The sequence below is a fragment of the Littorina saxatilis genome, linkage group LG12 (assembly GCF_037325665.1).
Source record: "Littorina saxatilis isolate snail1 linkage group LG12, US_GU_Lsax_2.0, whole genome shotgun sequence".
In the NCBI taxonomy this organism is placed as follows: domain Eukaryota; kingdom Metazoa; phylum Mollusca; class Gastropoda; order Littorinimorpha; family Littorinidae; genus Littorina; species Littorina saxatilis.
In genome coordinates this window covers 19579276-19592886 of record NC_090256.1, presented here as the reverse complement: position 1 = coordinate 19592886, position 13611 = coordinate 19579276, and the positions used below count along the sequence as shown (strand labels likewise).

Here is a 13611-nt window from a genome sequence, read left to right as displayed (position 1 = left end):
TATGTTTTCGAACAGAAAAGCTGGAACGACTGACTCATTCAAATCAAGAGGCAATTAATAAAACCATAGACCAAATATAGGTACCTGATAAACTATGAAAAGGCCTAATGAGTTAACGTTCAGAATAGAGAAAGAAAAAAATTGTTCCCATGCCGGGAATCGAACCCGGGCCGCCTGGGTGAAAGCCAGGAATCCTAACCACTAGACCACATGGGAAGCTGTTAGAATGAGCACCAACGTAGCTTCTTAACAGGACACCTTGTCGCGCACTTTAATGACGTCAACGGTTCAAAGGTTATCCACCGAACTTTGGAGTCTGTGACAAGTGAAGCTGCCTTCAAGCTCTAGACAAAATGGAGCGACTGACGACCATTTTCCAACATCTCAATGCCGCAGAACAGTCTGTCGGCCTGAGAGAAGTAGCATCACTTCCGAGCTACCAGCGAAAAGCAGACGACATCGTGGTGGTGTCTGCTCTGCGCACTCCAATCACTAAAGCGAAGAGGGGCTACTTCAAGGTTTGCAATGTGCCCCCTCTCTTCCACCGCTGTTCTAGTTTATTCTCCTAAATCTATAGCTACACAGTCCAACAGAATCATAGACGTGGTGCGTGTGTGTGTGTTGGATGTGTGTGGATGTGTATGTATACATGTGTGTGTGTGTGTGTGTGTGTGTGTTGCTAGTGAGTAGGCTAGTGTGTGTGTGTGTGTGTTTGTGTGCCAGTGAGGATGTGGGTGGATGTGTTTGTGTATGTGTGTGTGTGTGTTGCTAGTGTGTGCACTGTGAGTGTGTGTTTGTGTGCCAGTGAGGATGTGAGTGGATGTGTTTGTGTTGCGAGAGCAAGTAATCCTGAGGAACTTGATGTATTTCACCTGATAAACGTAGGATGAAGGCAAGGCAAAGTGGACACTGAACTGCAAGCTTCAGCAAATGTAAAACGTAGTTAATTTATTTTTTTACATGTGCAGGTTTGTATGTAGACTGTAATTGTAAAGGTTGTTCAGTGTTACATAGATCCTGCATGATATATATGGGTCATATATTCTGTTATTCCGAAGACTTCAAGTAAAACTCAATAATGTCATCATCCGCTTAGGATAGTATGCATACCATAATATGATGGTACTTATGTAGTCCTTATTACCATCTTCAATTGTGAAATTGCAGGATACCTATGTGGACGACATGCTGGCAGCGGTGTTCCAGGGAGTGCTGTCAGACACAGGTCTCTCCGCTAGTGACATCGCAGACGTCTGTGTGGGTAAGGCCTCTGCAACTTCTAAGAGACCTTTTCGATATCTGCAGAGCAGTTCCCCGTTTCTTTAAGGCGAGAATTGGCAAATGGGGCGAGGAAGTTCCATTTCTTGGGCAATTCTTGCCGCGAGGAACGCTAGGATTTGGCGAGAGAATGATAGGAAGCCTTGGACATGCTTGCTCCGTGAGAAAAAATGGCCGCTGCACTGCTGCCAATTCGATCGGCTGTTCATGGCTGTTTACCAAACACTATGCAGACGACTTTTTCGGTATCAACCAATGGTGTTTACTAATTTTTTGCGTAGCTATAGCCATCAAACCATTTCATATACACTCTCGCCTCCTAGCACCGCAGCTCGCGCGAGATAGCTGTACTGTACCACATGCTTTGCTATGCTTTGAAGTTTGCGAAAGCTTGGACAACTGAAAGGGTCTATTGCTTATTAACAACGTACGTTTTTCCCTTGTCAGAATATATACTGTTTTCAGCAATCTTGGTTTCGGCTTGTATAAATCCAGCTAGATATCTAAAAAAAATGATATTTTAGTGTGTTTTTGTCAGCTAGCACATTAAAGACACAGAGTAACAGCTGTTACAATTTAACTTTTGATCTAAGTGGCAAGCACATTTATACCCATAGGCTTGTGATTAATTAGCTCAGTTATTAAAATCGTTACAGCCACGGCCATAGTTATTGAATGCAAATCTGTCAGTCAACGAGCTAGACCATGTATCAATCAGTCTTCTAAAATGTTGTTAGTGTCATTGACCAAGACTAACCCTCCAATCACATATAACGCTGCGTCGCTCAAAACAAATAACGGTTTTGGGTGTGACAAAAAAAAGAACAGGGCCGGAGTGCTATGTAAATTATGAGCAATTCTTCCAAATATGACACTACCAGACTGTTCCCGCATATTGCTCCAGAATTTTTTGTTATGGCAAATCGATGTTGCAGTTCCGGAGCAAATGATCAAAATTCTTTGCGAATTTGCGTTCAAACGTGTTTTTTTCATAATATAACAATGCACAGCTCAAAAATATGGCCAAGAACAAATCTACGGTACTTCGGAGAAAGAAGAATAAGAACATTCTTGTCCATTGCGACTTGCAATTTACCGTGTGCACTGTAAAATCTCCCTACCTTCAAAGCAGACGAAAAGCAGACATCTTCATTTTCTTCCAAGGGAGAAATCGTTGGTCATAAAGTCTTGCAGGACCCAAACATACTTCTGCACACTTTCTTTTCTCAATGTCATATTCAGTTGCTTCGCAAAAATAAAATGTCATTGGTTTTCTCAACTTGTCAAATCAGTCAAAACGACCGCAGAACACAGAACTGGGAAATGACACTGATTGAAATACCAAAGATCTTCGATGACGAAAGTATAAATGACATCATGTGGTCACACCTATCTCGAGAACGAAGCATCGCTCAGAACCAGCGCCCTTCCATTAATAACACTATTCTCTTTCCAGGCAATGTGGGTGACCCAAAGATCGCGCTTACAGCTCGCGTGGCCCAGTTCTTCAGGTGAATTCAAGTCTTTTGCAAGTAGAAAGTTCATCTTTTGTCAGTAGAAAGTTCATGTCAATGAAAGGACAAGTAAGTTTTTATCAATCTATACAAGAAAGTCGTGCTGCTGCCATTTCAATACAAAAAAGTAATCGGCATGAAATTTGTTAATATGAAAGGCAATGAAAAGAAAATCTGACTTTTTAATAACTGGAGAGAATAAGACTAATTAAATGGTGACACCTAGAGAGAGAGAGAGAGAGAGAGAGAGAGAGAGAGAGAGAGAGAGAGAGAGAGAGAGAGAGAGAGAGAGAGAGAGAGAGAGAGAGAGAGAGAGAGAGATGCATCAAGTCTCAGTATCTTGTGACCTTGGCAAAAAAGACATGACTTTACACAAAAGATGTGATGATAGTTATTCTGCACTGTATGCCGTTTGTTTGTTTGTTTGTTTGCTTAACGCCCAGCCGACCACGAAGGGCCATATCAGGGCGGTGCTGCTTTGACATATATATAACGTGCGCCACACACAAGACAGAAGTCGCAGCACAGGCTTCATGTCTCACCCAGTCACATTATTCTGACACCGGACCAACCAGTCCTAGCACTAACCCCATAATGCCAGACGCCAGGCGGAGCAGCCACTAGATTGCCAATTTTAAAGTCTTAGGTATGACCCGGCCGGGGACTGTATGCCGTAGTACATTGAAAAAGGAAACAAATTAAATAGAATCAGTCCCGAATAGCCAAATAGGTGGAAGGGACATGAAAAACTAACAACCAACCAACCAACCAACCAACCAACCAACCAACCAACCAACCAACCAACACTGCACAGTGTACAGTAGAACCCCCCTTTTTAATTAGGCAAAAAAATAAATAGGTGTGGTTAAGGTAACATAGCCAAAAAAAATAGGGTAGGAAGGTAGGCAATCACTTTTTATATTTAGTCAAGTTTTGACTAAATATTTTAACATCGAGGGGGAATCGAAACGAGGGTCGTGGTGTATGTGCGTATGTGTGTGCGTGCGTGCGTGCGTGCGTGTGTGTGTGTGTGTGTGTAGAGCGATTCAGACTAAACTACTGGACCGATCTTTATGAAATTTGACATGAGAGTTCCTGGGTATGAAATCCCCGAACGTTTTTTTCATTTTTTTGATAAATGTCTTTGATGACGTCATATCCGGCTTTTCGTGAAAGTTGAGGCGGCACTGTCACGCCCTCATTTTTCAACCAAATTGGTTGAAATTTTGGTCAAGTACTCTTCAACGAAGCCCGGGGTTCGGTATTGCATTTCAGCTTGGTGGCTTAAAAATTAATTAATGACTTTGGTCATTAGAAATCTGAAAATTGTAAAAAAAAAATAAAAATTTATAAAACGATCCAAATTTACGTTTATCTTATTCTCCATCATTTGCTGATTCCAAAAACATATAAATATGTTATATTCGGATTAAAAACAAGCTCTGAAAATTAAATATATAAAAATTATTATCAAATTTTTTTTTTCAAAATCAATTTAAAAACACTTTCATCTTATTCCTTGTCTGTTCCTGATTCCAAAAATATATAGATATGATATGTTTGGATTAAAAACACGCTCAGAAAGTTAAAACAAAGAGAGGTACAGAAAAGCGTGCTATCCTTCTCAGCGCAACGAATACCTCGCTCTTCTTGTCAATTCCACGTGCACTGCCTTTGCCACGGGCGGTGGAGTGACGATGCTACGAGTATACGGTCTTGCTGCGTTGCGTTGCGTTCAGTTTTATTCTGTGAGTTCGACAGCTACTTGACTAAATATTGTATTTTCGCCTTACGCGACTTGTTTTTTTTAACTTTTTTTTCTAATGTGTACAAATTAAACCTACTTGACAGGGAAATAAGTGTGCGACTCGGGCGCTTTCACTTTCATTGCGTTTTCTGCACTCGTTTTTTTGGTGTTTTTTTTGTTTTTTTTGTTTTTTTTGTGACAAATGTAATAAAAAGTTATAGGGTCGGCCCCTAAAAATAGGGTAGGTCAGGTTACCGTAACCACACCTATTTTTTTTTAGGCCTAATGTATTATTGATATAAGCAGATTCGCGATCGTCGATAATGATTTTTCATGGTGTTTTGTAATTTTTAAATTACAAAGGAATTGATATGTAAGACAGTTTCAACCGAGTTATTTTTCGCGGCTGTATTTACTGTGCAAACAACTCTAAATATGGCAAAAGTGTCACGTGATAATCAACCGTTTGGTTTCAGCGCTCACTGGAGCAGACTATTTTTTCTGTAACCAGTTGACAGTGATGAAACCATATATTACGGTCTCCTTCCGGCAGCAGTCCCAAAATTTCGACTTGTTTTGACCTTAGAACGATGTCTTTATCATAACTGTGAAGAACAGAAGGGAGATCACTGTCGAGGTCGGCCAATCTGCAATCATTTTCGTCTCGTGAACACTGATCTCAAATTTAGATAAGTGCTCGCGAAAAACATATGGGAGATAACTCTGTATTCTTATTTTGATTGATTCGCGTAGGACTGTAGCATCCGGTCAGAGAGATAACTGGCGATAGCCGTTGAGCGATGACTGATCAGAATGGGTCTGAATGTGTTTTGTTCACCTTGGCTGATTTTCAGCGGGATGCCGGAGACAGTGCCAGTGTACCATACCAATCGTCAGTGCGCTTCAGGGTTGCAAGCCTTCATGAATGTGGCAGGTGCGTAAAACACTGTCTAGGTTTGCATGTGTAACGCTTTGATTTGATGCAAAGGAAGTTTTGAGAGAAAAACAAACGTTTTTGGTGACAAGAATTCAAATCTGGATCAGACCTGTTCTCATGGATTTGACACTGGTTTGTGGAAGGTGACTAAAAAAGGTGTTTGAAATCAGGTGAAAATTTCTATTTTGCTAAGTAGATTATTTGCATGAGATGTTTGTGTAAAAGTTTTTAAGGGATTGATGAATTCTTAAACAACTCTTAAGTGGTATGTACACATACAAATCGTTATACATCGCCGCGCATTGCCACTTTGTACACCTTGTGTATTGTTTTCTCATCAACGTTGAAACAGTAAACGGCGGGGATGTAGCTCAGTCGGTAGCGCGCTGGATTTGTATGGCCGCTGTCAGCGTGAGTTCGTCCCCACGTTCGGCGAGAGATTTATTTCTCAGAGTCAACTTTGTGTGCAGACTCTCCTCGGTGTCCGAACACCCCCGTGTGTACACAAGACCAAGTGCGCACGAAAAAGATCCTGTAATCCATATCAGAGTTCGGTGGGTTATAGAAACACGAAAATACCCAGCATGCTTCCTCCGAAAACGGCGTTTTGGCTGCCTAAATGGCGGGGTAAAAAACGGTCATACACGTAAAATTCCACTCGTGCAAAAAACACGAGTGTACATGGGAGTTTCAGCCCACAAACGCAGAAGAAGAAGAAGAAGAAGAAGAAATGGTAAACAGGCCCTCACGGGCCTTAACCACTGATTAAGTCAAGTCAAATGGGAACTACTTGACTCCGAAAACCTCCGAAAAACCCTGAAAAACCCATCTAAATTTACTTCAAATTGAAGTTTTTGACATGTCTCTTAGAAGTCATGCATGATTCATGCTATTTGCACCCTTATTTTTGTGTTCAGAGCCGAATTTTCGACGAAGTTGATGCATTCATTTCAATACAAGGGAGGTAACTCTTGTTAATCAAAAACACAAGTATTGATGACATCATGTGATTAGTGCTTCCGCACCTTCGTAAATCCTCACACAAACATGAAAATAAAGTCATGAACGGTAAAAGTTGCAGATATGAGTTACGATTTCAAACCAATATGTAACAAAACACGATCTAAGGCTGAATTTTCTTAATTTCTGATGAGGTTTTTGGGGGTTTTTGGAGGTTTTCCAAGACAAGTAATACAGGGTCAAATATGTTTTAAAACTGTTGTTTGAATAAAATAAACTTTTATTTTGCAGGTTCCCTGAAGACTGGGCAGTGTGACATCGGCATTGCTGCAGGGTCAGACACCTGAATATTTTCATATTAGTTTCACAAAAAATGTATTATTGTCACCATACATTCATAGATAATTAATGCATTGTGACCATCTAGAGATAGACGTGGGTTATTCGTCAGAGCTGTGTACCATTTTGTGACATGCATTTTCAGTCCTTTAAATGATAATAACATATATATATACATACAATGTCAACTAAACTTGGCCAAAAAATTATTGCAACAGATTTCAAACCCCAAATAAGAGCATTAATTTTCGTGCAGGATCACCTTTTGGGTTACATATTTCTTTTACAGGGATCACGTGACCGCTGCTCAAGTAAGGGTACCCTCAAAATCGACCAGACAAAAATGGTAGGGCCGAATGACAAATCGACAAGAAATCACAATAGGCAAAACTTTGCAACTTTGACAAACGAAAAGAAAGTCAAACCAATTATCTACCCTGAACAGATTCTTTTGTTTTGTTACCTTGCGTATTTCGTGTGCTATGCTTTTCCTACTGATGCAGGTGTCGATCGCAAGATCAACCACAAAAATGTGATTCAAGACGCAAATAAATGAATAGGATGAGAGTGCACTGAGTTAAAAACCAACCTCTATATATGTCTTTCTGATTTTTTTAAAACTCTCCTACAAACAGAGTAGAGTCCTTGTCGAAAAACCCAATGGGTGCTTCAGGGTTTGAGCTGAATCCCAGACTGAAGGACTACCCAAAAGCACAGGATTCACTGTTACCCATGGGGTGAGTTTGAGTGTGAGTGTGAGTGAGTGTTCTATGTATAGAACGAAGGAACAGTGCATGCACACGAGAAGAACCTGCAATCACCTTTTCTTGAATATTCATGTTTTTTGTTTAGTTGAATATACCTGATTAGAACTATATATACCGAGCAACAAAGAAACGCGAATTTTCTCCAGAAAAACGTTTAATCACAATCTAAAAATTTCATTTCTCTTAAACTCAACATCGAAACAAATCAAAATCACGGTGGTATGTTCTTCGCACACTGTTCTTGGCTATGGCATATTCTTTCGCTGCCACGAGCAAAGGAAGCCTCTGCAGATGGTCAGTACGGTGTGTAACCCCCATGAACGTTGATGACGGCCTGGCAGCGGCGCCTCATGGAGTGGATGAGTCGGTTGATGGCGTCTCTCGGGATGTTGCACCAGGCATGGATAAGGGCCTGACGCAGTTCTGCGGCTGTTCTTGGTCCTGGGCGTAACTGGTTGAGCTTTCTTTGAAGTTGGTCCCAGAAATGTTCAATGGGATTCAGATCTGGTCATGATGTCGCTGTTATTTTGCTTCAGGAAGGCCTGGGTGACTGACCCTGGCTGTGTGCGGGCGAGCGTTATCTTGCTGCAGAATACAGTTTCTGCGCGCCTGGAAAAAGGGCACAACATGAGGCTGTAGGATCTGGTCAATATAACGCTGTGCCGTGATGCCGTTTCCCCGACCAGGACCAAGATTGTTGAAAAACACAGGTCCCAGGGATTGGTTGAGGCCGATTCCACCCCAGACCATGACGTTTGGTCCACCCTGGGCATTGTGTTCCATGACACAGTCACCAGCATAGCGTTCACCTCTTCTTCGCCACACTATGACACGCCCATCTACATGATTGATGCAGTAACGGCTCTCATCAGTGAACAGAATGTTTCGCCATTGTCTCCAGTCAGTCCAGTTGATGTGATCCTGGGCCCGCTGCTGGCGCGCCATGCGATGTCTTTGAGTGAGGACTGGTCCTCTAGCTGGACGGCAGTTTTGGAGGTCTCGCTCAGCAAGTCTTCGGCGTACTGTCTGGCCACTGATGAGTCTCTGGTGGTTCCCGACGGTGTTCCTGGCTGTTTCATGGGCTGTATGGAATCGGTTTCTCAAATGATGACGCAGGATCTGGCGATCTTGTCTCTGTGTGGTAACGCGAGGTCTTCCACTTCGTTGTGTATCAGCAGTGCTTCCAGTGTTGACAAAACGTTGCTGAAGGCGATATACTGTTGACAGATGCACATTGAAAGCGACTGCTACCGCTTTTGGGTCATCACCAGCCGATAATCGACCCACTGCCCTCCCGCGTCGTTCTGGTGTCAATCTTGGCATCTTGACTCTGTCAAAAGTGAGACTGGCAGTAAGCGTGCCATGGTCTCTTTTTATTGCTAATGCATCAGTGAACACATCTCACACATGAGGTTTTCCCTACTCCGCTTGCACATGCTGTAAGCGCGCATCATGTGTTTCACGTGAAAACTGCTTGTCCCGTGCAATGGGAAAATATTCACACAACAGCTTTATTACACATGACTGCATAGGGCATCTATATCCCGAAAATTGTCACTCTCAGATTAACTGCGTTTTTTAAAATTAAAATATCGAAAAATAATTCGCGTTTCTTTTGTTGCTCGGTATAGTTGAACCTGTGCTGGCGACCACCTTTTGATAACGACCACCTGCCCACAACGACTATAACCCAAAAGGATCCATGACAAGTTTATTTCTATGTAATCTACCTTTCCATACGCACCACCTGTCTACAATGAACACTTTCACTGAGTGGTTGATACAGACACATTTCACTGAGTGGTTGATACAGACACATTTCACTGAGTGGTTGATACAGACACATTTCACTGAGTGGTTGATACAGACACATTTTACTGAGTGGTTGATACAGACACATTTCACTGAGTGGTTGATACAGACACATTTTACTGAGTGGTTGATACAGACACGTTTCACTGAGTGGTTGATACAGACACATTTCACTGAGTGGTTGATACAGACACATTTTACTGAGTGGTTGATACAGACACATTTTACTGAGTGGTTGATACAGACACATTTCACTGAGTGGTTGATACAGACACATTTTACTGTTTACAAACGGGCACAACAGTCTGGGAGTTAAAAAGTCAGCTCTTACCTGTGGAAGGTTTGGGTTCGAAATCCCGGTTGTGCCTCATGGGATTCTTCTTCTTCTTCTTCGTTCATGGGCTTAGACTCCCACGTACACTCGTGTTTTTGCACACGCACGAGTGGAATTTTACGTGTATGACCGTTTTTACCCCGCCATTTAGGCAGCCATACGCCGCTTTCGGAGGAAGCATGCTGGGTATTTTCGTGTTTCTATAACCCACCGAACTCACATGGATTACAGGATCTTTTCCGTGCGCACTTGGTCTTGTGCTTGCGTGTACACACGAAGGGGGATAAGCCACTAGCAGGTCTGCACATAAGTTGACCTGGGAGATCGGAAAAATCTCCACACTTAACCCGCCAGGCGGCCGCAGCCGGGATTCGAACCCTCGACCTTCCGATTATAGAGGCCGACGTCTTACCACCCCGCCACAGCGCCCGTCTGCCTCATGGAATAAGGGTGGACATTTGTCCAATCTCCCAGGTCAACTTCCATGTGGACCTGCTGGTACCCCTTCGTGTGTTCGCGCAAGCACAAGACCAACTACGCATGGAAAAGACCCTATAATCCATGTCAGAGTTGACTTGTTTCAAGAAACATGAAAATACCTAGCATGCATTCCCCAAAAATAGAGTATGACTGTCTAAATGGCAAAGGATAAAACAGCCATACACATGATTTGTTTGTTTGTTTGTTTGCTTAACGCCCAGCCGACCACGAAGGGCCATATCAGGGTGGTGCTGCTTTGACATATAACGTGCGCCACACACAAGACAGAAGTCTCAGCACAGGCTTCATGTCTCACCCAGTCACATTATTCTGACACCGGACCAACCAGTCCTGGCACTAACCCCATAATGCCAGACGCCAGGCGGAGCAGCCACTAGATTGCCAATTTTAAAGTCTTAGGTATGACCCGGCCGGGGTTCGAACCCACGACCTCCCGATCACGGGGCGGACGCCTTACCACTAGGCCAACCGTGCCGGTCATACACATGATAAGCCCACTCATGCAAAAACACAAGTGTACCTCACAGTTGCAGCCCACCAACACAGAAGAAGAAGAAGGAGGTCCAGCTATATACACATTCAAAGAATGCTGTGTGTATGTGTGTGTGTGTGCATGTGTGTGTGTTTGTGTGTACACGCATGTGTGTAAGTGTGTGCGTGCGTGCCTGTATGCATTTATGTGATTGGGTGTGTTCTCCATTTTTTGGTTTTCTCTTTTAGTTTTATTACAGTTCAGATTTATAAATCATCTTTCTTTCACAGAATCACTTCAGAAAATGTTGCGTCCAGATTTGGAATTAGCAGACGTGCGCAGGATGAATTTGCTTTGGCATCTCAGCAAAAGTAAGTTGATTGATCATAGTTTCCAATAAAAATAATTATTTAATTATTTTAAACAAGGAACCTGAACATATTTTAAACATGGAAGTTGACCTGGGAGATTGGAAAATAAAATAATACAATTGATCATAGTTTCCTTTTTCACTCTCTGTTGGAGGTTTATTATCATGTTTACGTTCTTCCTGGTGCTCTTCAGGTTCCTTGTTTTTTTCCCTGGGATAACTCTGGGTTTCCTAATGCATCGTCACATTCTTCTCACCTTTCTTTATCATTATTCTTTATTCTTTTATTTTTTATTTTTAGCAGCCTAAACCTTTACTGTTGTGAGATGTCATTATTCTTTATTCTTTTTTATCCAAGCGAAGCGAGCGAAGCAAGCGAAGCTAGGTTGGTCCCACACTAGAGTTGATTTCAACCAAATGATGTGTGTGTGTTAGAACCCCTAAAACTTTCACAGTTTTGACTCGACTACAACACAAATTGGCACAGGCAATGTTATTGATCCCAGGAAGGTTTTAAGACATAAATCGTTTTGATCCGACATCGAAAACGGCAGTTACAAGCGCTTCCAATTTCTAAGTCATAACAAAGAAGGAGGTCAAACCCAGGTCAAGAAGACAATCAAAACTCATGACATCATTCTCTTCAACACAAGGAGCTGAATTCAAAATGTTATGACATCTTCCATGACGTCAAACTTGAGGATTCCATTTCCAAGCTAAAGTCTTTGTGTACATCAAATCTGGTAGCACGAGATGTTGTAAGAGACACCGTGAATTACTTGCAATCCTGGTGAGTTGGTTGATATGATGGACGACGACAACGACAACAACAACAACAACAACAACAACAACACCTCCACCACCAACAACAAAAAAACAACAACACCACCACCACCACCACTAACAACAACAACAACAACAACAACAACAACAACAACTACAACGACACCACCACCACAACCACCACAACCACCAACAACGAGATGTTGTAAGAGACACCGTGAATTACTTGCAATCCTGGTGAGTTGGTTGATATGATGGACGACGACAACAACAACAACAACAACAACAACAACAACAACACCTCCACCACCAACAACAAAAAAACAACAACACCACCACCACCACCACTAACAACAACAACAACAACAACAACAACAACAACTACAACGACACCACCACCACAACCACCAACAACAAAAATCCATTAAAAACCGTTATTTTCCATTTCTCAACCGATTTTTATGAACATTTGTGAAAAGGTCCGTTGTCCCTTACTGAAGATATCGAGATGTTGGACGAGACTTCGTTATTTACTTGTAATCAGGTAATCTAGGTGTACATCAAATCTCGTAGCACGAGATATTGGACGAGACTTCGTCATTTGCTTGTAATCAGGTAATCTTGGTGTACATGAAATCTGGTAGCACGAGATGTTGGACGAGACTTCGTTATTTACTTGTAATCAGGTAATCTAGGTGTACATCAAATCTCGTAGCACGAGATATTGGACGAGACTTCGTCATTTGCTTGTAATCAGGTAATCTTGGTGTACATGAAATCTGGTAGCACGAGATGTTGGACGAGACTTCGTTATTTACTTGTAATCAGGTAATCTAGGTGTACATCATATCTCGTAGCACGAGATGTTGGACGAGACTTCGTCATTTGCTTGTAATCGCTCTCTCTCTCTCTCTCTCTCTCTCTCTCTCTCTCTCTCTCTCTCTCTCTCTGCCAAACATATATGCATTTACCATCCAAAGCACTGCATTTTCCGAGGAAAGATATCATCATAAACAGAGAGAGAGAGAGAGAGAGAGAGAGAGAGAGAGAGAGAGAGAGAGAGAGAGAGAGAGAGAGAGAGTAAACAAGTATGAAACAATAACAACAAAACAACAACAAGAACATTACACACAAAAAAGGACAGTATTGTCATCAAAACAACAACAACAACAAACACAACAGCCACAACAACAACCACAACAACTGACAAGATTTCTAGGTGTGGAACCTCTCTCTCTCTCTCTCTCTCTCTCTCTCTCTCTCTCTCTCTCTCTCTCTCTCTCTCTCTCTCTCTCTCTCTCTCTCAATGATGGCTCCTTCGCTTGGGGTATGCAGTGCCAGGCACTGCACTTCTACTTAATTGGTTGTGTTTTGATTTGTCTGCGTCCAGGGCGGCTAAAGCAGCAGCATCAGGGCTGTTTGACGCAGAGATTGTACCGGTCACTACCACAGTGGCTGATGCAGGGGGTCAACTCAAAACTGTCACAGTAAGTGACACGTACACAACACAGACGGGAGATGATTTTACCCACGGGTGTAATTCCCCGCATTTCCAAAGCTCCAGAGATCGTTTTGAGATTTCCAGATCGCCCATGCAATTTTGCATTATTTGGGTGGGGTGATGGAAAGGAGAGGGGCGGGGGGAACGGGGAGGAGGGAGAAAGGGGTGGGTTATGGAGGGTTTGGGGGGAAGGGAATGCTTTTAGGGTAGAGCGGTGGATTGAAGGGGGGGGGGGGGGGGGGGGAAGGGGGAGGGCATACTTTTGGGGAAGGGGGAGGGCATACTTTTGGGGAAGG

The 13611-nt window shown here is 42.6% G+C and overlaps 1 protein-coding gene and 1 non-coding gene across 2 annotated transcripts in view; one reads left to right on the top strand and one right to left on the bottom strand.

Moving 5' to 3' along the window:
• Positions 1 to 144: 144 nt before the first annotated feature.
• On the bottom strand, positions 145 to 216 carry Trnae-uuc (transfer RNA glutamic acid (anticodon UUC)). Its single transcript has one exon. It is a non-coding gene; the product is annotated as a tRNA-Glu (tRNA).
• A 70-nt stretch (positions 217 to 286) lies between these two features.
• The window catches only part of LOC138981440 (3-ketoacyl-CoA thiolase A, peroxisomal-like), a 29208-nt gene continuing 15883 nt past the window's right edge, over positions 287 to 13611 (top strand). The window contains exons 1-8 of the mRNA XM_070354356.1: positions 287 to 518; positions 1168 to 1261; positions 2735 to 2789; positions 5394 to 5473; positions 6728 to 6770; positions 7411 to 7512; positions 10952 to 11032; positions 13205 to 13301. Coding sequence (XP_070210457.1) covers positions 354 to 518; positions 1168 to 1261; positions 2735 to 2789; positions 5394 to 5473; positions 6728 to 6770; positions 7411 to 7512; positions 10952 to 11032; positions 13205 to 13301 — 717 coding nt within the window. The 5' untranslated portion in view covers positions 287 to 353. The remainder of the gene's footprint in view (positions 519 to 1167; positions 1262 to 2734; positions 2790 to 5393; positions 5474 to 6727; positions 6771 to 7410; positions 7513 to 10951; positions 11033 to 13204; positions 13302 to 13611) is intronic.